Source organism: Engystomops pustulosus, chromosome 1, assembly GCF_040894005.1.
Source record: "Engystomops pustulosus chromosome 1, aEngPut4.maternal, whole genome shotgun sequence".
Lineage (NCBI taxonomy): Eukaryota > Metazoa > Chordata > Amphibia > Anura > Leptodactylidae > Engystomops > Engystomops pustulosus.
Window position 1 is genome coordinate 83,261,927 of NC_092411.1, and position 25,917 is coordinate 83,287,843.

Genomic DNA, 25,917 nt, shown 5'->3' on the forward strand with positions numbered 1-25,917 from the left:
GCGCCTGCAACATGCGAGTAGAAGCTTTTTGAATTTAAAAAAACATTCTATGCAGAAGTTATAGATCTTGGATTTCACTTACAATACCAGTTACACATAAGCACACTACCTACTGAGGTTTCACTGGGTGTATTGTAATAAATGGCGCACAATAACTTACAAGTCATTTATTGTTTATACTACAGTCAGAAGGAAGTAAAACTCTCCCTTCACATAAAAGCCACAATCAGAGTTAGGCCGATTTCAGAGGTTGGGACAAAAAAAAAAAAAAAAGTCAAGAATGTGATCATGAATTTCCTGGTCCACATTTTAATACCAGATAAGCAGCTCAGGTATTTTCAACATGGCAAAAGGCCCCATCAATTTCATTAACAAGCATGTGCCTCATCATTATGTTACAGTCATATAAATCATTTAATACTTGCTCCTCTAATGTTCTGGAGTCTGAACACAGCACTGTGTAGGCATAATCAGACTAGATTAACTACTGGTAGATGGCAAACATTAAATACCATCCAAGGACCAAATTAAAGAGGAGTGGGTCTAGCTCTGGAAAAACATGACTATTTACATCATTAAAATACTACACCCATCTATAGGTGGTCTTACTGCATCCCAGCCCCCATTTTCTAGAAAGAGCCTTGCTGCATACCACATAACCTGTAGACTACTGTGGTGCAGTTTTCAGAAGAAAGCAGCCATGTTTTTCTATTACCATAGAGTCCCATAAGAAAATAAAGTCTTCAACCATAAATACTGCAAACAATTTAAAAATGTTATACCAAGCAATGTGCGCAAAGATGAAGTGAAGTTAGAATGAGTTCACAAGTGGTCGGCTCATTTTGTGTGAACCATAGAAGTACTGAAGAGAAGTTTTTGTGGCTTCTTCTTTCTCTTGCCTCCTTTTTCGACTGTAAAAAAGGTAAACAACAGTTACAGAAAGTAAGACAACAAACCAAATCTAACTGATACAGTCCTGAGATCATCTCACCAGAGGCTGGAGGAGTTGGAAGTCCAGTGTCTAGCTTCAGAAAGGCTGCCTCCATGGCTTCACTGAAAGAGTTCTGAAAGCTTGGAACCGGAGCTCGCTCAGAACAGTCGCTCTCGCCATCACTGTCTGCAGGGGCTGTGCCCTTAACTGGAGCTTCTGTGACTAACAAAAGCAAATTATAAGCCTGGTCCAAAGTAATACAAAGTCTTTCTGCATGGGGCCATATTGAGGATGCCAATTACATTCAATCCCCTAACCATATTGTGTGTCAGTTCTGTAGAGGTTCTGTGCACTTTACCACCCCACAGACAAGTGCAGTAAAACTTATTGTCAATACAGACAGGCCCGCTTTACGTACAAAATAGGTTCTGTAGGTTTGTTCTTAAGGTGAATTTGCATGCAAGTCAGAACTGTATATTTTATAATTGTAACCACAGCCAAAAAAATTTTTGGTCTCTGAAAATTGGATATTAAAAAATGTTGGCCTGTCAAAGAAGCTTCATAACAGCTTCATAACAGATACCTTTAGACCCAGGCTACAATGATCAGCTGTGAGAGTTATTAAAGTACATTAATTTATTAAATTACCAACAGCCAAAGGGCCATTTGTTATAGGGGTGGTCTGTAAGTCAGGTGTTCTTAAAGAGAACCTGTCAGGCAAATTAACCCCCTAAATATAATTTTCATAAACTGCCATTAGAAAGCTTTGCTTCTATCCCTTAATTATCCCTCTACATGCCTATAAACTTAAGCAATGAGGTCCTAAAGCTGTATGCAAATGACCTGTGAAATGTCCAATGAGTCATTATATTCAAGCTGGCCGGCTTATTCATGAGGGAGGTACAGCCACGCCCCCAGTGCTTGACTGAGTCTGTATAATGGTGTGAGGTATAATGGTGTGATGGCTCTTCCATGTGCTTCCTGTGTCTCACATGTGTATGGGAGAAGAGAACATGTCAGCAGATAAAGCACAGACACTAGCAATGCTTTACTATATATTACACATACATGAGCAGGGGGAGGAGATGAGAGGGGGAACAGGGTGACATCATTGCCTCTGGCCATGCGACCAGCCTCATTAACATAAGAAAAGATGATTTTACAATGATTAATGTATGAATTGACTAGATAAAGGCTGGGATGGGATCATTGTGAGCTGCTCCAACAGGTAGAGGTGACATAAAGGACACCTGTCATCAGGTCTCTGTCACCAAGTAGGAGACCGCCTGTAGTCTAAAAAAAACTGACACACACAACCAATGAAAACATATATTGGGAAAACTATACAGAAAATTGTTGGGTGGGGGAGATCACCTGGGGGAAATTGAAAAGCCACACAATACTCTAGTCGCCCAACATAGTCACCTCAGGCTCCAGTTGTCTCAACCTATAATTGTATTATGCCAGTTTCATTTAAAGTAACCATGACATATACACCAAGCTCTTCCCTAATGGATGGACAACCCAACTTCATCTACTGGTGATACCAGAGTCTCTTATTGGATATTTGGCAAGATCTACCCTTTCAATTATTAAAGGGGTTATGCCATGAAACTATTTACTACAAAAAGCTGTCAGAGGTTAAAATATTTCAAAAATCTATTTGTAAAGGTTACCTGGAAGTAAAGATTCCTTTCTATTTGTTATTATGATGCGTGTTCAGCCTCTATTCTGCTCCATACAGAAGCAGATGTGGGAGGGGCCAGGCCAGGCACATGCACAGCACTGACAGCGGCAGTTATTGCACAACTCAGTGCTACAGAGCGCTCAGCCTTCAGTGTCTCCTTCCACCTGCTGTGCTCAAATAGTCCCTGCATTACTGATCCCCAGCACAGCAGGAATCAGCTATCGGTGCTGTGTGTCACCTACCAAAGCCCTGACACTGCTTCCTCTCCTTTTAATCATTGTCAATATATACTTGAATAAGAAAATACATGACAAATTAGTGGGCATGCTGGTGCTCAGTCTGACCATGCACCAGATTTAACATGCCAAGTCCAATAGAAATATGTCACACGCCCCATGTTATAAGTGCAAAAAAAGTTGGTGCACTCTGTCGGGGCAGTGCAAGGGGAACCAAATTCATGAAGAATGTGCGCCAAAAATCCTGAATTTGGCGCCCCTGCACACTACACAGGTCACTGCACATGGTACACACTGCACTGTTTTTAGTAAATGTGCATCTATGTATTCTCACAGCTTCATGGTCGGTCAGGCTGACATGCATGGCCGAAGTCTAGGTGGGCACAGGGGAGGCAAACCCCACGCGTATCGTCACTCCAAAGTGACTTCAAAGTGAGGATACGCATGGAGTTTGAGGTCTAGAAAAATGCAGGGACGGCAGACATATTTACACTTTACTGTCCGTCTGACCGACCATGATGCTGTGACAATACATTGTTTTGCTCTACTTCTATGCATTGATTGAACAAAATTAACATGGACCTTTTTAGTTGTTTTTATGACTTTTACTGATGAACTTTGTATTTTTGTATGTTACTTTGGGGCCGTTAATTGCATCTTTTTGTGTATTTTGTAAGGAATCGCAACAAATTCACTAGATAGATAGATACACGAGATAGATGACAGGTGATAGATAGATATATAGATAGATAAATGATAGGTGATAGATAATAGGACTTGGATAGATAAATAGGTGACAGCTTCTCACATGTTACTGATCTTTAGCTACTTCCCTGCTAGTCAGGGACAGGGGCCCCTTTGCAGGAGAGCAGGGTAGCATGGAGGGACAGAGCATGGAGGGACAGTGCATGGTGGAGAGTACAGGAGGAGGACTGCATCAGGAGAGGTCAGAGCTCAGCCTGTTACTTGTGTTATCTCTGCAGCCTCCTGTGTGACCTGACTAATGGTGGAGGGAGGAGAGGGCTGCTATATTGCTATGATCCATGTTAGGGGAGGACTCCCCTGTGCAGCAGATAGTCATGTATGTCTGCAGTTACCTTGGATCTGCTGCTGTAGGCTCCTGTGGAGCTGGTAAGCAGTGGCCATCACAGCACAATCTCGGCCCCTCCTCCTCTCTCACCTCCTATTGGCTGCAGTGTCAGCTGATCTCTCAGTGTGGAGAGGAGCTGTGAGCCCATGGAGTGATCTGTAGTGCAGAGCAGCTGGGGGAATCCTTGTGCGCAGACTCGGCCAGATCAGCTGTAGCCAAGGACGGGACACAGCTACCAGCAGGGGGCGCCAGCAACCATAACAAGAGGAGTTCTCAGTAAGGCTGCATATTTTGTAATAAGTGTAAATGGTGAAAGTACTTGTCACAATGCATTGGACCCAATGTCAGCCATTTGCCATGGTGACAACCCTTTTAAGCTTTCTAAGGTGATTTACAAATAACAGTGAGCACATCATATGAAGATTGTGGAGTGTCTAGAGTTTATTTGTTGTGCATGTCGGCAGATTTTTAGACTACAGGTGGTCCCGACTTAAGGGCACCTGATTTACAGATGTTCCCTAGTTATAAACAGAACTCTCTGCCCACTGTGACCTCTGGTGTATTTACTTTAGCCCCAGGCTGCAATCATCAGCTTTAAGGAGTTTAATGAAGCTTTATTGTTCCCATGACAGCACAAGATTCTGAAAATCCAATTGTCACCGGGACCAAAAAACAAACAAAAAAACAAAACAAACATTGTCTGGAGCTACAATTATAAAATATATACACTTGAGTGATTTGAGTACAGAGCTCAAATCAGTGCTTTGCTACCAATATCAACACTTACCTTTCTTTACAGCAACCTTAGGCCATAACTCAGGCTTTGCCTTGCCAACCCTTAACATCTAAAAAAAAACAAAAAAAAACAATAATTCATATTTGCCAATTTATAATCCAATATGGAGAAACAAGAAACAGAAATTACACAATTTTTGAAGGAGTTCATTTTACAGAACCACTCCTTGGTAAAGAAGGGTTTTTCAGATTCCCACACAATCCATATGGTGGTCACACACCTGAGCAAATGAAGGAGACCTGACATCATCCTCAAAGTTTCCATGGAAATCCATAGGACATTCTGCCCCTTGACCACAAGTAAAGCCTCCATAAAGCAAGAACATAAAAGGACAATATAAGGTTAAAAAAATATATAATATAATCACATATGTACATACAGATGCTGTGAACTGTTCTTACTGCTTTGAGAGCCCGGGCTACAGCTTAATGGTGAGGGTGTTAAAGTATTGAGGGGATCTGCAGAAGGCAGCAGAGAAAGTGAACCAGGCACTGTGGCTTCTGTTGCAGAACTGACTGCAGGGAACTGGTACAAATTTTCAAGCGCAATCTGCACCTCCGGATCTGCAATAAAGTTTAAATGCTCACTTAATAATAAAGTCCTGCACAAAAGATAGAGATATACTTTCCTGAAAGGAGATTTGTAATGTATTTGATGTTTACACAATTACTGGATAAAGGATTTACGCAATGCATTACTGTGTTTTTTTTCCTTGTAAAAGTTTCAAAATTAACTTACATTTTCCTTGTTTTTTGTTCTCCTCAATCTCAATTCTTTTCTCTCTGCGTCGCTCATCTCGAGCTTTGCGCTGGCGTTGCCTTTTTCTCTTCTCCACTTCATCTAAAGAATTTTAACATGCAGTAAGATATAGAGTGAATTAGCCACCACATTCTGCTAGATACTTAACAGGCATTTTTTTTATTTCCAATACGACTTTCGATTGGAAAAATATATATATCCATGAAACTTTTTATATCTCACCAGCAAAATATGCAAGAGTTTCTTGTGAAACAGCTGGGGGCCCGAGTGACATCTCACAAATACTGAACTCACAGGTAAGTGGAAGATGACATAGGTAACGGTGACGCCTACGTACCTCCTGCAAAAGATCACATTTCACAGTCAACTGCACAACTGTAAATCACGTCATACTTCCCTGTGCATATAATTCCAACAAACCTCAGTCACTGTGAAGCCATCAATTTCTACCACGGTAGCTGTAATAGTTTCTGGACATTGTTCAAGACTGCCATATTCATGGACCAGACATCGTACATTAACAGGGTGGAGATACACATGCTGCCCATCTATAGCTGTAAAGATGACAGGCCATTAGATTTTTGCCAAGGAGGAGGGGAAAAAAAAAAAAAAATATGTTCAAGCAAACACCTTGATAGAAATAGTAGTAATGTGGGTTCAAAATCTGTTCAGATGCCAAGGGAACTGCTTCCTGATGACTGTCTGAAGTAGGGCTAGAGCTATCTGCACGAGAAATATCACAGCACTCCAGAGACACAGCTTCCAGGTGGGTTTCAACTGGGACTGCACACGGTTCCTCTTCCTGTGGATCAATTTCCTCATCAAATGCAGAGAGGTACTGCACCACCTAAAGATAATAAAGTACAAACTTGTTTTATATTGCATAGACAAATGTAAAACATAACAGACCTTAAAAGTAAACATGTCATGAAATTGTACTCCACTCTCTGGGCAGGACGTCATGAGCAGATTGATGTACATTTATATGTGTAATAGTTTGGGTAAATATTTAGTGTAGCTAAATATTTTTCTTACATTGTTGGTGCTGCTACTTAGTGAATTTATTTTCCCCGCCTCCCTCACCCACAATCAAACTGCTCAGCAGGGACAACCTTAATACAGAAATCAGCAATATTCAAATACAAAAACAGGACAAAGACCTATTACAGCATTCCGACACCTACCTTACTATCCAAGCCAGAACTTCGCTCTTCAATCTTTGTCTCCAGCTTTAAAGCCTCCATAGAAACTTCAACGGCTTCAACCTTATGTTTGGGAGCTTGAAGACTATCCTGGCGATCCTGTCATAAGTTTAACAGCCACCAAAAAGTTTAGATGTAGCAATTTGACATTTAAATTACATAATCCATACAAAAACCAAAATATAGATATGTGGTTTGTACTACCAAAACTGAAGCATGATACACCAGGGACACCAACTCATAGAGGCACAGTGACTGAGGTAATGGTTATCCATCCATTGAAAAGACAGTGAGCAGTGTGGGTCTCCCCTCCCCTTGCACATCCTGCTACAGTTAGATTACACAGGCAAAGGAAGGGGGGGGGGGACCCATCTTCTGCTCATTTTAACAGCCTGTGACGCTGTAGCACTGAGGGGCTCTTAAAACACCCACCAGAGCCCCTCGGGTTCATTAGAATGATGTTTAAAGCTTATTCTAGAAGGAAGGAGGCAATTGATAACAAACGAAGATTTTCAGAGTCACCTGTCTATCTATAGCAAGTGTGTCTGGTTTATCAGGCTTCATTTTGATGGTAGATTTCCTTTAACCCTTTTGTGACCATTGGGTAATTGCTGCCTGAATAGCCAGATATTTAGCACCTTCCCAATACATTTTTTCAAATTGGAAATGTGTGGTTAGTTGAAAAAAGTAATTGGGCAGTATCTTTTTTTCCCATAAACTTACAACATATTTGGTGAAAATCTGGAAAAATGCAAAATTTTCCACTTTTCTGGCATTCAAAACGCAAAATCATACTTTTGGAGGTACCTGCTCAGGTTTCCAGTTTTGAGAGGAATAGTAAAACCCCATAAATTACACCCCTCCGCATATGCAAACTACACCACACACTACTGGCAACTTTTACATTTTTTTTTTTTTACGGCATTCACCGAGAGGATCCAAAAATTTTCTTATTCTATTTTTTATTTTTACATATTTGCATATTGTATTTGCAATAACAAATGTGGGAGAACTCTTATCCGTATTTGTACTCCGTGTGTTAGAGTCACATGACCACAATGCTCAAGGGCACTCGTCAGATCCAGGGGCTGCCATCAGAGGATCTAAACACCCAATCCCTGTGGTAGCATGTTTTGCAGCAGGATGCCAGCTGCTATATGCAGTTGACACCAGCACTTTAAAGTGTCGGCTCCGCTTGTGAGGTGGCACCATAACAAGTACCTTCCCGCCGCGCTTAATTATGCAGAATGTCAGGAACGGGTTAAATGATATCTTTAGAACAGCTTTACACACATTTTTTAATCTTTATTTCTTGATAAGCAAGACTTTAAACCTGATAAAGGTTATTACATGTTTCCCCCCCCCCCTCTTAATGAAATAAGCAGGCAAATGGCTAAAGAGGCAGATTAAACAAACATATGTATATATGCCTTTTATTTTAAGGAAACCTACCTTCACGGATCTACCTATTAAGGTAGATCCGGTGGCAGGTTTATCTAATGCTTTTTAGGCTAATCCTTCATTCCCCTGTAACATTTTTAATCTTCAACTACCCTAATATGCAAGTTTCCTTAAGAGGCTACTGGGTCGTGCCGTAGCTGACGCTACATGGCACGGCTACTCTACACCCCAGTAACCTCTTGATCCTCCTACCAAGAAATCTTCAGTGTGCAGCTCCTTGTAGCTGTGCACATCGTCTGAAGCTGGAGTTTTGCGCTTGCGCAGCAGCTCCGGAGCAGCCAGCTCTGCATAGATAGCACTCATCCTTTTTAATATGACACCAGAACTGTATCTAGGTACCATGAGTCTGAAGATTGTTCGTTTGAAGTGGACCACAGTCATGACATCCATACACTTGCAATCTGCACAGAGTAAGTGCCAATACAACATACAGCCATATGCCAGTAATGAAGAAGTTAAAGGATTCCCCCCCCCCCCTTTAATCTATAGAATTACAAACCAAAGCACAAAATCATATCAGGAGCTAGGTGGTGTAAAGAAATACGACTAGGAAGCATAAGATTTCAGAAACTTTTATGGATATCTATTAAGAGTCAATTCTTTAGCAGGGTCAGCAGTGCCACACCTGAAAGGTAATGTCTAGTTTTGCAGCATAGTGCAATAAAATAAAAAAAAGACCTGCGATACAAGATCGAAAAACAGCCTCTTAATATTCTAGGAGTCACAAACCAGAAATAGGGATCATTATGCAAATGCCACCTATCCCCATCTGAATACTGGGATTCTGACATCTGATACAGCCCCTAAAGAAGTGAAGAAAGCACTTCAGGCAATTGAGGTAATTTTTGAGAAATGTAGATCTCGGTTCTTCAGATCATAAGGATAGGTGTTAGTAGCACAATTCCTCCTTAAAGTACATATCGCAAACCGCTACAGCACCCAAAAAGTTGGTCTGCATAATTAATCTCATCATTCACCTTTAACTCCTGTATAGCAGCTTCAATAAAACATGCTTCTGGAGTTTCTCCCTCAATACTGTGCTGGACAAGCAGTGCAGCCTTCTCCTCTGAAATCACTTTGTTGAGGATCTGTTCTTTCGATGCCAGAAGAAGTTTGGAAAACAGGGAATGTTCCTCATCTAGAACAGAGATAATCCCTTAAAATGACATTCATAATACTTGGTTTGCAAACAATATAACCATAGGTTTGTTAAACTGTACAAAGTTACAAATAGGAAGATGTGGAACTCTCACCTCCCAGGTGAATAGGTTCCTCCAGTTTCATCCACTTTGACTTGGGCATTGCCACTAGCACACCCTTCTCTCTTCTCATCAGCTGCATTGTAATGGTGGCACCAACAGCATAAAGTGGTCTCTCTGTGGCAATAACACTGCAGACAGATCAAGTTCATGAGAAACCAGACCACAACTGAGTTTTTACGCTAGAATTGCATCAAACTAAAATTTTATGAATTTCTTGAAACTACAGAATGATTGAAGTTACAAGTTATGTTTACTGCTTTCTGCTAAAATGCAAAGTTACTTTAAAAATTCTATTTTAGAAATCCTATAGTAATCGAAGTTTCTAATACAAGACAATTTTCAAGGTAGGACAAATTTAACTAAAATTTAAATTGTACCTTTTCAGGTCTTTCTTTAAAACAGAGCTGTAGCATATTGGACATCTGCTCCAATCCTTTTCACTTAGTGACAGGTAATGCAATATGCAAGCCCAGCAGTAAATATGCCCACAACGAGTGATCTTGGCGGCAACAGGAGGATACAAACATATAGGACAGGATGGCACTTCATGACTGGAGATGCGCTAAAACAGATAAATTGCACAGGACATTTGTCTTGGATGTTTAGTCACTCTTAGAATTCAAGTCTTGAAAACCTTTCAACACACTTAAAGCAAATATGAGGAGCTCAGCATACAGTGTGATGTTACTTACCACTTGCTCCACCAGATCCCAGCTGACAAGCGTGTCTGGATCAGAGAAATGTACGCTGTAATCATGATCCTCAGATACAACAAACTGGCAGCTAGAATGACAAAAGTGTGCATACACAGAATCAGCACGTGTGACAATTTAGGAATGAGGAAGTGAAATAGGATGCCATTATTAGGCCCCCAGACGACATGCTTTCAGGACTAACAATAAAGACCAGAAGTCTCATGGGTACAGCCATTTACAAGTGACAAACATATAGTGAAATTTCCTGTGGCAGTCCCACAGAAGAATCATATCCATATTTACATTGAGAGGAAAGCAACATATCAAAAATGGGTAAGAGACAAAAAGAATGCTGCAATTTGCCACCTAAAATGTATATTTTGGGCTCTGTTAAACCTGGTGGCCTTCTGTTCCTAAATAAATAGCTGAAAGATATTTGGTCGTACCTCAGACCCCATCAATAACAACATTGCTGGTGGTTTGATTCTTAATCCCCATCGACCAATTTAGAAGTGGTGCATGGAATTATAGAAATCTCTTTACAGCACTACAGTTCCTTTAAGTTGTCAACTGACAGGGGTGCCAAGAGATGGAACTTCACCGTTTTAGCCATCAAAAGAAGAGGACAACCCCATTAATCAGTTTCCCATTGAGAATGTAGAGTGGGTTGCTGAATACCTAGTTAGAAGTAACAATAAGACTGGTAAACTTACTTGGCCTGCAAGAACAATTCCTTGTTAAATGGTTTGTTGCCCCACTTGTTTCTCTTGCCCCAGTTGCCATGCCCATCTCTATGAGCACCAGGATGACCACGTGGTTCATATGTAAAATTCAACAAGTGGTTCAAGCTGATTTTCTTAGGTCCTGAATACTGGGCTGGGCTGAACTCTGCCCGTTGACTTTCTGCTACCTGCAAACAAGAAATGGGAAGATTCAACTAGGGAAGTGCACCACACGAATAAAGGATCCTCATTAACCATACAGAGAATACACATAACATCTAGGTTTTACATCTCACCTCTTCTCTTCTTCCATATGTGTATTGTTTAGATGTTCCTCTTTGGGGAGGAACCTTGTTAAAAGTCTTGCCTTTCTGTGGACCGGGGCGGCGGGTCTGACCGGCAAAGTTTTCATTTTTGGGGTAAGTATTTTCACGTTTGCGGCTATATCGCTGCTTTGAGCTGCTGCTACTTTTTCCATCTGAAATTCAGCAGAAACAGATCTACATATAAATATTAAAGGTTAAATCAAGAACTTTGGAGTACTAGCCAGAAGTACACAATATACTACATATTCCAATTATAAGCTAACGGGATAATGTGATATTTGAAAGACAGGGAGCTGGGCCTGCTAGTACTTACAAGAAAACCATAAGCAGATTTAAACTACTAGCCCCCCCCCCTCAGGTAGGGTATGAAATATTCTTTCTAGTATTCACTTATAGGTGAAATGTCATCAGTTTACCAAGTAGCATGCATGTAGAATCACAAGCCTTCGCTACGAGCAGAGATCACCAAGCACTGCATTTCTTCATCCCCAGCAGTTATATATAGAGAATATTTATAAGGGACTCCAAAATGGGTCAAAATTCCATCAATCTACTCTAAACCCATGAATCTAATGAGTGGGCTCAGGTACAAAGGAGGCCTACAAGGTCAAATCACATAGCATACGTGTCCTGTCAGCTAACATGACACAGTCCCCTGCTTAATAAACACGAATCTAGTGCCAGACAAAATACTCAAATATAATCCAAAATTACCCTTCAGAGAGAAGGGAGAGAAGACACTAATACAATACACAGGTAGTTAGTCTTAAAATGTTAAAACCTTTATTATTCCTACAATGCATATTATACATATATACACACATATCAGTATGTATATATATGTATCAGCTCTACATCGTTGTGTTGTATCCTGTCGACATCCTCAATGTTGAAGCCACATCTTTGTCTCCATGGTTTTAAAAAAAATTGTAATATGCATTGTAGTAATAATAAAGGTTTTAACATTTTAAGACTAACTACCTGTGTATTGTATTAGTGTCTTCTCTCCCTTCTCTCTGAAGGGTAATTTTGGATTATATCTAAACCCATGAAGACATCTCAATCATAACATCTGCCTCAAATCCCTTTAGGTCCGGAAGTATAGGTTCTCCTTAAGGAGACTGCCAATTAAAGCAGCCATGTAGGTTTATGGAGTCTTATAGCCACTAATGCTCCACTAGGAGATTCTGGGAAAATATGCTAAGTTTTCCAGGATGGGAAAAGGAAAACCACAACTCTTTTAGCTACCTTGTAAGGCAGCTCCCTTGACATCAAACATGACAATCAGTAAGGGGTTCACATACTTTAAGACAAGAAAAAAAAAAAATTTGCAAAATTACAGATATCTGAAACAAGTGGAATCATAATGATTCATATATAATGTAGTTATTTAACCCCTAAGCAAGCATATTGTCCAGTTTCTTATCTTCTGATCCAAAAGAGGACTTGTATAATACTAGGGGGGACTTTTATTTATTGTGGGATGATTACTTTTCAAAGGCACCATTGCCAGCTTCATACAATTTTTCTAATCTGAGGTCCGAGCAGTGTGACCCCCACAGATTACAAGAACACAAGGCACATGTGCAATTTGCTGCTCTGTTCATTTAGGGGTTTAGCAGTCCCCTGTTGTGGTCAATGGTTGTCCCTCCGTTGGGACCTATACCAGTAATCAATTTATTCAATATCCTGTGGATAGGGGAAAACCTTATGTGACTAGACAACCCCTATAAGAAAAACTTTTTAGCAACAGAGTGGCAACAATATAAACACATAGCCCAACATAGCCTACATATAATATCATTGATGGCAATGGAAAGAAAAACTGAGTTGTGAAGCATTTGCTTCTTTTTTTTTATCCTCAAAATACCCTAAATGTAGACAAGGCACCAGACAGATTAGACAGGGTGGAGACATTATCTCAGTCAGCACAGCTGGGAGGAGCGATCCAAGGCAGACAGAATGTGCTGTGACACAAGAACAGATTGTGATGTGAAGTCAGGTAATACGTCCATCCAGAGCGCAGCAAACATTGCCCTGACCCAACATTTTGTATCCAAACCTGAATGAACACATTAATGGAGTTCTCGTCATTCCCATTATATCCTGGGAACCTCTGTCAGCAGTGTCACTGTTTACATATGTTGCCATATGGCAGGTATTAACCCATTATATGTATTACACTGAGTTCTGACAATATGCTGGTTAATAATATGGTCTCTAGTACCCACAAAGGGTGTCATCCAGCTTTTCAAGAAATCTGGCATGGCAACCCATTTCATATATGTTCACTTTAAGGATTCTAGTAAGGCCAAATATTGTCTGCACTGTACTGAATACAATTTTTCAATATACTTTCTATAGCAATTCCTCAGTTTTCTAGATCTCTGCTTGCTGACCTTCACTGTTCATTTCCAGTAGACAGAAATCAGCTCCTGGTCATGTGATGTCACACAAGTGCATGAAAAGAATAATCCAAAGAACGTGGTCAATAACAGTTAATGACCCGTGATCATTTATATTCTTAAGGCAGAAAAATACATACAAAGAAGTGATCTTTTTAAAACTTAGCTTTTACTGATAAGTCTCATAAAATATACAAACATTAAGTGGTACAAATTAGCTGCTGCTATGTAGAATCCTTAGTGCATGAACCCCATCTAGAAAAGAATAGACAAATGCAAAACGTGAGCTGGGTGGCCTAAATGGATAAGGTTTCACATGAAAAAATATATTAGACACCAGGCTCACCTTGAGGGCGCGTTCACACGTTGCGTTTTGACCTGCATTTTCATTGCGTTTGAAACGCATATACAACAGCTGAGGAGAGGTGATTTGCCTAATTACATCACTGTTAACGTTTACAAAACGCATAATAAACGCAATGTTAACGCATGCGTTAACGTCGCGTTAACGCATGCGTTTCGTTAACGCATGCGTTAACATTGTGTTTACAAACGTAAACGGTAATGTAATTAGGCAAATCACCTCTCATCAGCTGTTGTATATGCGTTTCAAACGCAATGAAAACGCGACCAAAACGCAACGTGTGAACGCGCCCTGAATGCTCAGCAGCATAAGTCATCAATGTACACTATCCAACTTCCTTGAGCGTGTCAATTTGTTCATTGGTTTTGTCTCAAGATAGAAGCGTTGGAGTGCTCGTCCGAAAAGTAGACACAACGTGTCTTAAAAGGTGTGAAGAGGATAGGCGAGTATAAACAGGGTAAGATGGGACTTACGGATGTCAAGAATGGGGTCAAGATGACAATGTCACTCTCCCTGGTACACCCCGAGTCCAGCTTCTCTGATACCCTGAGAACCTAACCTCAGAGTCGTGGTCCTATTTGGCCACAACCCCGACAGGAACCTGTCCCTGGCTGGATGGCCCTATTAAACAAGCCTATACCACCGGAGTGGTTCCCGTAAAAAGATTGAAAAGAGTCTGGTATACAGTTATGGACAGTATATAGTGCTATGGAAATTCAATACACAACGTAGGGATCAGAGCGGCCGAATCCTGACAGGACCTGTTTCACCCTTCCAGGGCTCATCAGGGGAAAATTGCGGTGCGCCAAAAGGTGTCCCTTTACTGTGGGTAAGGGAAACACAGGGGTAATCCGTCCCTTAGTCTAAATTGTTGGTACGGACTGGTGGTCAGGTGGGGGCTGTGGGGGCCCAGTTACAGCGTCCCCGTGCACAGCCTTGCAGGACCCACACGTTGTGTCTACTTTTCGGACGAGCACTCCGACGCTTCTATCTTGAGACAAAACCAATGAACAAATTGACACGCTCAAGGAAGTTGGATAGTGTACATTGATGACTTATGCTGCGGAGCATTCAAGGTGAGCCTGGTGTCTAATATATTTTTTCATGTGAAACCTTATCCATTTAGGCCACCCAGCTCACGTTTTGCATTTGTCTATTCTTTTCTAGATGGGGTTCATGCACTAAGGATTCTACATAGCAGCAGCTAATTTGTACCACTTAATGTTTGTATATTTTATGAGACTTATCAGTAAAAGCTAAGTTTTAAAAAGATCACTTTGTATGTATTTTTCACACAGGTGCATGGTTCAGCATATCAGAGTAATCAAGGGGTGCACCTGTGTAACATCACATGACCAGGAGCCGATTTCTATCCAAACATAGTAGCATTCTATAGCAGGACAGCAAGCAGAGATCTAAAAACCTTGAAAGAATATTGGGAAATTGTACAGCCTTTCACCAAATAGGAGCACTTATTTGCTGAAATTGGAACACCCCTTTAACATGTCCTGAAAGTGTACAGATGACTTGGCATGGGCTGTAATATGAGCGCTGGAAGTAGTCATTACCATTCTTGGGCTTAGAGTCCCCGGAAGGCCCGGTAGAGCCGGAGCGGTTCTGGCCTTTGCTGTTGTTGCTGGCTCCGGGCTCCATGTCTGTGGTAGAGCTCAGCGGCATAGACCGCGGGGAGGGCGGGGGTAGCACCGTGCAGTGGCCGGCTTGAAGCCAGGGGCATGGCGTTCACAAGCTGCGGGTAACGGAGAGCGGGATTCATGGCGACATCTTGATCTCCAACCAGGAAAGAAAAGAAGGAAAATAACGGAGGAGAAGAGGAGGGCTGGCGGCTGAGGGGGAGCGCGGGCCCCGCTGGACGAGCACGGGATGAGGGAGCTGCGGGCCCCGTACAGATCACACAACTCCGGAACCAAAGGCCTAAGCAGAGACGTATCAGGCAGACAGTGACGAGAAGGCCTCGGCGGCGGCTGATGCCCCACAGGACGAACAGAGTCCAGAAGCGGAGGGCCCCAGGAAGCGGGCTGGACCCCGGTGCTGCGAGCCCGGATAGGACTCACGTGTGTGCGCGGTGCACGATTCCCCTCTGCTCCCGTCAAGGGGCAGACAACCAAAACCTCGTCTGTAATGGCGACAGCCCGCCTGACGGTGTCAAGTGCCCGGATGAGGCGCTTATATAGTGGGGGGCGTGGCTCCTGCGCGGGACTTGTGGGACTTGTAGTTTGAGGCCTGTGCAGTCTGTACAGGAGCCGAGTAGCTCATAGCGCAGAGGTCACCAGGGCTGCACACATGACGGCTCCTGTACATAGCGCCGGCCGCTGGTGCCTGGCCTCATGGAGGAGTGTGAGGCTCGGCTGTCAGCGCCTCCACCAGACACAGGCCTCCGGGAGGGAGACGCACTTCGGCTTCCAGACTGTGCCCGAGGAAGAGAAGGGGGGAAGAGGTAAAGAGAGATGTCTGCGGGATGTATACACTGCGCATGCTCGGTGCATGAATAGCGCCAGCGTCTACCGCAGCGCTGTACAACTTCTCTCGGACATGGTGGGACCCATTGACTAATACTGGGGTCTGCTTTGGCCGCTTTCAGGCAGATATTTCACTTCTCAATGGAAATCTAAGAGGAATGGAGGAGGAAGATCTATGTGGTTCTACCCACATAGTAGATATGTACATATTGGAGTTACAGTACTTGGCACACAGGCACAGTGTCTATGATTTGGTGATTTTATTATTCGTGACATATAATAAAAGGCAAATTATAAATATACACAAAAGTGAAAATAATGGCAGATGAACTGAAAAACGATTAAAAACGTATTTGCAGTTGTTATACCATTTTATTTTCACTTTTACTATGTCACTAATAATAAAATTACCAACTCTCAGATAACCTGCCTGAGTGCCAAGTACTGTTGTTCTATTAATCCAGTATAATTAACACTTTACACCCTATGGATATTTAGGGAATATTTGTTAGTGCCAACATAGTCTGGTATTAGGGGGTCGGTGGCATCAGTCATAGTCTGGTCTGAAGGTTGAAGTTTCTGAGATAACTTAAAAAAAGTTTTGCAACCTTTATTTAAAGAGGTTTGCCCATGAAAGAAAATTCTGAAATTTCAATCCCCTAGTGATGTTTACACAATAAAGATAATTTTTAACTCCTTATTTCACAATTTAACTCTGTTTTATTGCTGTTTTAGCTGCTATTACTCCCTAGGCTGCTCAGTGTAAAATGTCGGACGGGGACTACCCAGAGACTTCATGATCCCTATAGTTCTGTGTGGTGACAATGTGGTTAGATTATCGGGTTACAGGTTATATACACTTTAATTTATCTTCTCAATATTCTACTAGTATCTGACACTGCAAAGAGAGATGAGACCGATCAGAGATGAGATCCATGAGATGCATATTACACATGACATTCTCCCCTCTGCTATCACAACCATTACATACTGTCAACTCTACTATGTCTCCCAAAGATCTTATCTGCCTGTAGCTTGTAGCTTTACTCTCCTTACACGCTGGCAGGAAGTCAGTACGTGTCTGTGTGCGCTCATTCTGGAATGCAAGGGTGAGGGCTGGAGGCAGAGGAGCTCAGCTTAGTGCAGTGTCAGACAGAAGAACAATACTCTTTCATAAATAGACGCCTATTAACATTATATATGCCTAGGAGTTATTTATTTGTATTACTAAAAACTTCATATTCATACTCAAAAATGCTGGTAGGAGTTTTATTACTCTTCTGCAAATATTGTTAGTGCGACCTCTGGCGTATGGCAACCAGTCAGATTCCTGAAGCCTTTTGTATTACAATATTTTTATTCTAATGTCACTCCAGCTCAGTCGTTCTTCTTTCTTATCCTTTCATAGATTAGTTTTTTCTGAAGCCTTTTGAAAACCTGGGGGCATTTTTCATTTTCCTGTGCACTGGTGTTGATGATTCATCTTTAATGTTGTATTTTAGGAAATGACAATTGCTGCTCATAATCTGATCTGCGTTAACTGTTTATTACCATTTTAGTGTATCACGTATTTGAAAGTGTTGCCAAAAACTATGATGTCATGAATGATTCGATGAGCCTGGGAATCCATCGCTTGTGGAAGGACTGGTTGGTACGTCATATGAAACCTACTCCAGGCACTCAGTTACTAGATGTAGCAGGAGGAACAGGTAATCGGTCCATGTAGTCAGCTTGTCCTAATGGGTTTTTCCCGCATGGTTATTAATATGCAATACAATGTAGTAACCTTTACTAAGAGAGTCAATGTAATATGCAAAAAGATTTTTTTTCTTTTTGTCTTGCTATTAAAAACAACCTCATGTGTTGGTTTAGACTGTTTTGACGGATCGCACATAGATAGGGATGAGCAGACTTGAACTTTAGGTTTGGGATCCACTTGCGCCTAGGTTGCTAGGGATGTAAAGTTGACTGAGTGGCTACTCTATATCCCATCAACTACATTCACACGATGTATGCCCGCTGTACCGTAGTGCGGCGGGCATACATCGGCGCAGGGGATGAGCGCTGCTCACCCACACCCCTCTCCATAGGAATACACAGCGCACGGCCCCGCATTCCGTAGAAAGATAGGACATGTCTATGCAGCCGTATATACGCCCCCCTTACGTTCGTGTGAATGTAGCCTTAGGCGGAGCTAGCAAACGGAGCACACCAAACCTAAGGTTTGGATCAGCTCATCCCTACACATAGACTACATAAACTACTACATATAATCTATGATAATCCATGATAATAGGGCATCATAACTGTGGCAATTAAGCATTTTTTTACAGCCAGAAATCAATACAGCATGTGAAAAAAGCTTTGAATCCTAAAAAAAAAAAGAGACACAAAATGGGGAGAGAGACGAAGAAAAATTTCTCCTTTTGTGGTCACTAGAATCCAGATAGTTGGCAGCCGAGATGCAAAAAAGCACTTATTTAACTGAATGTTGTACTTACAGTTAAGCGTCAAATAAAAGCGCAGGCTCACATTATAGCTCACTCAGAAGAATGGACTCTATCTCGTATGTATATACTAGTACATACACAATACACAGCTTTATCTGCAAAGGTTTGGGGGAAAAAAGTGCATAAACCTGTACCTATATATTTATTTTATTTATATAAATTTACATTATTGTATTTTATCCCTCGAGGGAAATCCACAAAAAACCCATCAACATCTATTTACATCATCTATTTCTTTATTCTTTTATTAACATATTTTTTTCTTTTTCACAGGAGATGTTGCGTTCCGTTTTATTAACTATATACGGGCGCAGAGGGAAAAATTATATCGTGATAAACTGGATAGTCAGGAAACTCTATCATGGTCCGACATTTCCAAGTCTTATAGCAACAAAGACCAGGGCTCATTGATGGGTTCTCACGCTGTGATCTGTGATATAAACAAGGAAATGCTGAAGGTCGGGAAGGAGAAGTCATTGCAGCTCGGTTATTCTGAAGGTATTGGAAATACTACTCCTAGTGAGACTTTAACTGTGTAATCTTAGTCTTCACATGCTCCAAAATTATCAAAGTGACTCCAGGTGATAAATCTAGAGAATCTTTTGATTCATTGGGGGACATTTATCAGGGCTTCTATACCTGAAAACCCAGTGGATACATCAGGACGCCTACGCCTCAAAAATAGTCATTTTACTATAGGTTGTGCAAGCAAAATAAGATAATGTGCTTAGGTGATAAATAAATGAGGCTATGTAGACGGATGTATAGAGAATCAAAACAGCCATTTAGCTTCAAGTCACTTCTTTGGTAGCTCATACTGTATATTGTGCACCAATGCCCAAGAAAGGTATTTGTACTTGGATAGTAGTGGGCCCCAATAAATGTCTAATTGTCTAATGTCTAAGGAGCCTCCTGTCTTGTATGTATCAGGCATTTATACCCCCTGACATAATATCCAGCAAACTGTTGTAAAGAATATGGTTTAAAGAGAACCCGTCATGCAAAATAACCCCCCTAAACTAAATATATTTTCATAAACTGCCATTAGAGAGCATTGCCTCTATCCCTTCATTGTCCCTCTACATGCCTATAAACCTAAGCAATGAGGTCCTAAAGCTGTATGCAAATGAACTGTGAAATGTCCAATGAAGCATTAGCATATTCAAGCTGTCCACTCTATTCATGAGTGGGAGGCACAGCCACACCCCCCAGTGCTTGACTGACAGCCTGTGTAATGATGTGAGGCTGTATAATGATATGCTTCCTGGTGCTGGCGTCCCCTGCAGCCTGTGTGTGCATGTGTGTGTGTGTTTAGGAGAGATACAGCAGCTCCAGGCAGCCATGTTACAGCAGAACATGTCAGATTCATGTGTAGCTGATGTCTGTCACCTGTATATTAGGAGGATGCAGCATGTCAGCAGATGACATACACACACTAGCCATGCTTTACTATACATTACACACAGACATGAGCAGGGGGAGGAGAGGGGAGGGGAGGGGGAACAGGGGTGACATCACTGCCTCTGACCATGTGACCAGCCTCATTTACATGATAAAAAATAGATGATTTTACAATGAATAATGTATGAAATAACTAGATAAAGGCTGGGATGGGATCCTTGTGAGCTGCTCCAACAGGTATAGGTGACAGGACAAGTAACACAGATCTGATGACAGGTGTCCTTTAAGCACGGAACCATCAATCTGAACTTTTCCATATTCAGACTCTTTCATCTCACTTTACACTACTTTATTGGTTGGCTTACTCTGTGCAACACATTTTAATTTTTTTTCTAACCTTTTTTAATTATAGTAGATCAGGTTGGAAAAAGATGCAGGTCCATTGAAGTCCAACCTACCAATAAGAGTGAAGTACAACTGTAAAATATAAAAACCTTTGCTTAGTACTGCACTGAGCTAAAATAAGCAATTCTTTAATTTATTTGAATAAGCTATTTGCAGCTGTTTGTCGGCTCCAATGATGTGCTGTTTGTTTTTCTACTGCTTTGCTCTGCAGTAGATGTCTATACAGCAGCAATCCTGAGAGGCTTTAGGAGTAGATTATGTGTCCTGATTAGTTGTGCATGAAAGGAGAGCTCCGCATTATGGAAAGTGAGGGAAGCTGCTCTGGTCCCATTGCCTTTAGCTTATATCACATCCCGGAAGTCCCTACCCACTTCGGCAAAAGTCAGAGAGAATTTCACAGATGGGGCTGATGGATATATGAGGCTGGAACTCGGGATAGGGAGAATCCAGGAACCATCACTGCTAAAACTATTTTTAGTCAGGTAATTATGGAGTTGCACTTTTAACATTTGTTTTCTTCCCATAACTTGTGATCTTTTTATTCTCAAGAAAGGCATCTTTGAAGTAGCAATCATAACAACCTCCTCCAGTAAAGAGTTCCATAATTTCACTGCTCCTGATCCTCCAGTCCAAACACTTCATGTCTCTTCAGGTTTTGTGCACCCTTTTGCCATATATTGTACAGTGACTGTGCTTGGAATTGCAGCCTTGTCACATTCTCTTGAATAGGAATGAGCTGCAAACAAGCCATGTGATGTCACTAAGGCCACTTATCAGTGTAACATTTGGTGGTAATCTCAAAGAACGTGAGGTCAAATGTAATGCATCAATGAAAATAAAATTAAAAAAAACAATGAGTTGGGTTTTTTTAAAACTACTTTTAGTAAAGTTGCTGAAGGAACTTTTGAACAAAGGAGAAGCTTCAGACTTTTGTCTCTAATCTATATTGGTGAAAATGTAATATTTTATTTTACGGAGGGCTTTCTTGGGTGGCTGGTGATGCTGAGGAACTACCCTTTGCTGATGAAAAATTTGATGTCTACACCATTGCCTTTGGGATTCGAAATGTAACTCATATAGATAAGGTAAGTAGTCATATAATGAATTGCTTAAGTATGAGATTTTACATGAAGCCTATGTTTTCACTATTTTTTGTAGTGTTGACAAAATCACAGATGGGCCTCCCTTCTAAAATACTTTACAAAAAATGGAAAAAATTCTGCAACAATCCATACAATAACAGTATAAAAATAAAATAATATTTTATATTTTGTGGGAGAAAATCATGACTCTTCTCCAGTAGATCTTGATTCCTATGCAGTGTAAAATTGAAGATTGATACCTAGTTTTCAGACTATTGGTCAAATGTAGAAGACATGTTTGAATTAAAGGAAATCTACCATCAAACTTAAACCAGGGACACTTACTCATAGAACCAGGCACTGTGAGACTGGTACCTTATATACTCGTGTATAAGCCGAGTTTTTCAGCACAAAAAATGTGCTGAAAAACCTCACCTCGACATTGACACGAGTCAATGATAAAAAAAAAAAAAACTTAATACTCACCCTCTGGTGTCCCCGATGTTCCTCGCGGCTCCCCGTGTCTCCTCTTCTATCTTCTTTAGCCGTCGCACACTATGACGTCATCAGCGGCGACAGCATCGGGAGCCGCAACGAACATCGGGGACACCGGAGGGAGAGTATTAAGTTTATTTTTTTTTGGCTGCACGGGGGGCAGGCTGCATGCTGCACCCTCGGTTTATACTCGGGCCAATAGGTTTTCCCATTTTTCTGTGGTAAAATTAGGGGTCTCGGCTTATACTCGAGTATATACGGTAATTGTCTTATATTTTTTTATCCATGGAATCTGTCTTTTTAAAGGGAACCTACCACCACGATTCTACCTATAAAGGTAAAACGGGTGGTAGGTGGATGTAAGGGACGTGAGGATAGCTCTTTTTAGAGCTAATCCTCACGTCCCCGGTAACTTTTGGTAAACTTTATTGAACTAATATGTAAATTTAGTTATGCGGCTACTGGGGCGTGGAGTAGCCGGGCACGAGGCTACACGGCACGGCTACTCCACGCCCCAGTAGCCACATTACTCCTCCTACCCCCTCAGAGCTGGGGCTGCTCAGCCGCGGGCCTGCGTTCTGCGGCCTGGCTACTGGGCCGTGGAGTAGCCGCACCGTGTAGCCTCGTGCCCGGCTACTCCACGCCCCAGTAGCCGCATAACTAAATTTACATACTAGTTCAATAAAGTTTACCAAAAGTTACCGGGGACGTGAGGATTAGCTCTAAAAAGAGCTATCTTTTATCCACCTCCAGTTCCCTTAAATCCACCTACCACCCGTTCTACCTTTATAGGTAGAATCGTGGTGGTAGGTTCCCTTTAAATTATGATATTGTCAGAAGGGCTCCTGGGGACGTTACCAGAGCCCTTCTGTGATCTGGCTTCACAGGCTGTTACACTTTCTCCACCTATGCTGCAGTGAGATTATATCAGACAGAGAGGGGGAAGTGCAGAGAGAGCAGAGGAAGTTTGAGCACACAGTGGGAGGAGGGAAGTGCTCCTGCACATTGAAATGGTTTGTGAATCTGTGTCACTCAGTGGCTCTGGTAACACCTCCCCAAGTCCCTTCTGGCACATTTGGTATAATTTTAAAAGTTTATTTTAGAAAGAAGGCTGCCATTGGTAACACATATAAGATGATTACCACAGTAACAGTGCCTGGATCTATGAGTAAGTTCCCCCGGTTTATCGTGCTTGATATTTGCTGGTAGATTTCCTTTAAGATGAAATGTAGAATTTACAAGGAGTTTCACTGTAAAACATCTCATATCAAACTTCTTATTTATATGCTTTATTATTCAAGGCCCTTGAAGAAGCCCACCGTGTCTTGAAACCAGGTGGAAGATTTTTATGTCTAGAATTCAGCCAAGTTACCAATCCACTACTAGCCCGGTAATTATTATTAACAATTAGGTTGTATAGTTAATAAAAGGAGTGCAGATTTCTGTATTATTGTCGCCGTTATAACTAACGGTAACATGATGAATGGGTGCCTTCTGCCCATCTATGTGGAATACAAGGTGAACAAAAGACTTTCCTTTCACCTTTCATATTTGGTTTCTCTTCTGTTACAAAAGTCATAAAAATGAGACTGCTCTCTGTTACTCCTGTGTACTGCACAGTAGATCACTAAAGGATACTTTGTCTTCCCTGCACATGAGATTCGGGCACTCCAGTTCATGGTGTCACTGCTGGACTCTGTATACAGATGGCCGGCAGTGACGTTATGACCTGTGAGCCTATATACAAACAAAAGCCGGCAGAGATGTGCGCTGCTGCACTGAACCGGAGCGCCAGAGACGGGTGTTTGTCATTTTTTTTATTCTATTCTCAGGAGAAATACATCACTAGATGTGTCTGGCAGTGGTTTAGTTCCCTTTTCCCATAGACTGCACAGAAATGTGTCAGAAGAAATAGCTGATCGGTCCCTTGCTCATAAACATGCACATTTAGGTTGGTTGCGATCTCGGAGAAGACTGTGTTTATTGGAGAAATCCTATCATGTAAACATATTCTGAAGGCACACTCAGATACGGCTCGCTGCAGGTCGGAACACATGTCGCCAAGGAGAATTTTCTTGCCAACACCCACGGATTGGCAGCAAATATAAGTACTGCCAAGGCTCTACAGACACATTGCTGTTCCTTTTCAGACTTACCGCCGCTGACGGCACGATTTTTTTTTTTTTCTATAGGTTATCTTGTACCAAGTTCTCTTTAAACTGACTTGACAGTCTGATCCCCCGATTGTTTGTTGTTTTATATTATTCCTACATGTACATGAACGTCAACTAAATTTATCCTCTTTATTTTTTTTTCTTTGCAGCCTTTACGACTTGTATAGTTTCCAGGTTATTCCAGTACTTGGACAAGTCATTGCTGGAGACTGGAAATCTTACCAATATCTAGTGGAAAGTATCCGACGCTTTCCTCCTCAGGTAACAAGTGAAATCTATTTTCTTCACTTTCACCAACCCCCAACTCTTTTCTCCGTACTGTCAGATTGGCAGTGCTAGGCTGTCTGCTCCAGCCCAAGACCTCCAATGTGACCATAAAGGGCCTCATTACTATAGATTCATACCTAATAGTGTCAGTACCTAATATGCTAATTTTGGGTGTTATTGGCTGGGTGAGGTAGACTGGCACTAGACAACTGACGGTAAAGATCCAAAAATAATGACATTGTTTTGCTCAGGAAAGGTATTGAGTAAATTCCTACTTGTCCAGAATTTGTGGAGCAGCACCTATGGAAGGCCCATTAGGATTGTTAACATGCTGGGCTTGTGGCTATGTTATATCATCTATAAGCATTGACCAGTCGTGCTACATGTTTCACAACTGTCAAGGTATACAGCTTATGGCAATCCAGGAGATGGTTGTATGCTTACCTGATGCCACTATATCTGGGTTGTTTTGCAAAGAAACTGCTCGGGAAACCAGTTAATTTCCTGGGTTTGATTGCTCTACAGGAAGCTTTCAACTAGTTTAGGGTCAGTACGGTGTGGTTGAACAAGCCCAACATGTGAGGGGATGAGAAGAGGATGGAGGCCACCGGTGCAGGAATTGAGTTATGTATATGAGGCTTTGTAGACAGGATAGGATGATTTACATGTGTTGAAGTGAAGGGTGCATGAACAAATATGTTTTCTGTTTCTTCTGGTGTATGGGAAAGGGGGGCATAACTTCATTGTTGAGTAGTATCCTACTTTACTTGTTATCCATTGTGTCAGTCCTTGCACAGTCCTTCATCTTTGTTTTTGTTGTAGGAGGAGTTTAAAGAGATGATTGAAGATGCTGGCTTTTTCAAGGTCACCTATCACAACTTGACATCTGGTGTTGTGTCCGTCCACTCAGGATTTAAATTATAATTCAAGTTAGACACTAAGAAAATATTATCTACAGAGGAAATCCATGATGTGGAATTATCAAGCAGCTGCCAAAAAATGTGTAAATTATTTTTTTTTATTAAAGGATATTTGCTTTTAACATATTTGTTACATTTTAATTAAAATACCAGGTTTTCAAGTTGTAAAAGTGACAAGGTTTGTTATATTGATAAATATAACATTTGTTTAAAAATCTCTAACTTGTGTGTTCTCAGGAGAACAGAAAAA

General features: G+C 41.4%; 2 protein-coding genes across 3 annotated transcripts; one reads left to right on the top strand and one right to left on the bottom strand.

Moving 5' to 3' along the window:
• Positions 1 to 152: 152 nt before the first annotated feature.
• RNF10 (ring finger protein 10) lies at positions 153 to 16,114 on the bottom strand. 2 transcript variants are annotated; one of them, XM_072146136.1, is made up of 17 exons: positions 15,505 to 16,114; positions 11,138 to 11,319; positions 10,833 to 11,029; positions 10,117 to 10,207; positions 9,802 to 9,986; positions 9,416 to 9,552; positions 9,140 to 9,300; positions 6,684 to 6,800; positions 6,130 to 6,346; positions 5,920 to 6,053; positions 5,722 to 5,839; positions 5,479 to 5,580; positions 5,142 to 5,303; positions 4,961 to 5,046; positions 4,732 to 4,789; positions 992 to 1,147; positions 153 to 911 (listed from the first exon to the last, which is right to left on the bottom strand). In XM_072146136.1, exons 1-17 carry the CDS (start codon positions 15,611 to 15,613, stop codon positions 838 to 840), a joined length of 2,286 nt encoding a protein of 761 aa, XP_072002237.1. In that variant the 5' UTR covers positions 15,614 to 16,114; the 3' UTR covers positions 153 to 837. The 2 variants fall into 2 exon arrangements, with proteins under 2 accessions (XP_072002237.1, XP_072002229.1); XM_072146128.1 differs by having other exon boundaries at positions 992 to 1,153.
• Positions 16,115 to 16,153: 39 nt separating this feature from the next.
• COQ5 (coenzyme Q5, methyltransferase) lies at positions 16,154 to 25,789 on the top strand. The gene is made up of 7 exons (XM_072146149.1): positions 16,154 to 16,391; positions 17,973 to 18,122; positions 19,197 to 19,421; positions 21,708 to 21,814; positions 23,608 to 23,696; positions 24,630 to 24,741; positions 25,570 to 25,789. The coding sequence occupies exons 1-7, from the start codon at positions 16,238 to 16,240 to the stop codon at positions 25,669 to 25,671; spliced, it is 939 nt and encodes a 312-aa protein (XP_072002250.1). The 5' UTR covers positions 16,154 to 16,237; the 3' UTR covers positions 25,672 to 25,789.
• Positions 25,790 to 25,917: the final 128 nt, after the last annotated feature.

Coding starts and splice junctions, on each gene's coding strand:
- RNF10 (XM_072146128.1), bottom strand. CDS start 15,613: ATGCCGCTGAGCTCTACCACAGACATGGAGCCCGGAGCCAGCAACAAC. Junction 9,987..10,116: donor GGGATCTGGTGGAGCAAGTG/GTAAGTAACATC, acceptor TATCTGTTTTAG/CGCATCTCCAGTCATGAAGT. Junction 1,154..4,731: donor TAAGGTTGCTGTAAAGAAAG/GTAAGTGTTGAT, acceptor TGCTTTTGTTAG/TCACAGAAGCTCCAGTTAAG.
- COQ5 (XM_072146149.1), top strand. CDS start 16,238: ATGACGGCTCCTGTACATAGCGCCGGCCGCTGGTGCCTGGCCTCATGG. Junction 21,815..23,607: donor ATGTAACTCATATAGATAAG/GTAAGTAGTCAT, acceptor TTATTATTCAAG/GCCCTTGAAGAAGCCCACCG. Junction 23,697..24,629: donor ACCAATCCACTACTAGCCCG/GTAATTATTATT, acceptor TTTTCTTTGCAG/CCTTTACGACTTGTATAGTT.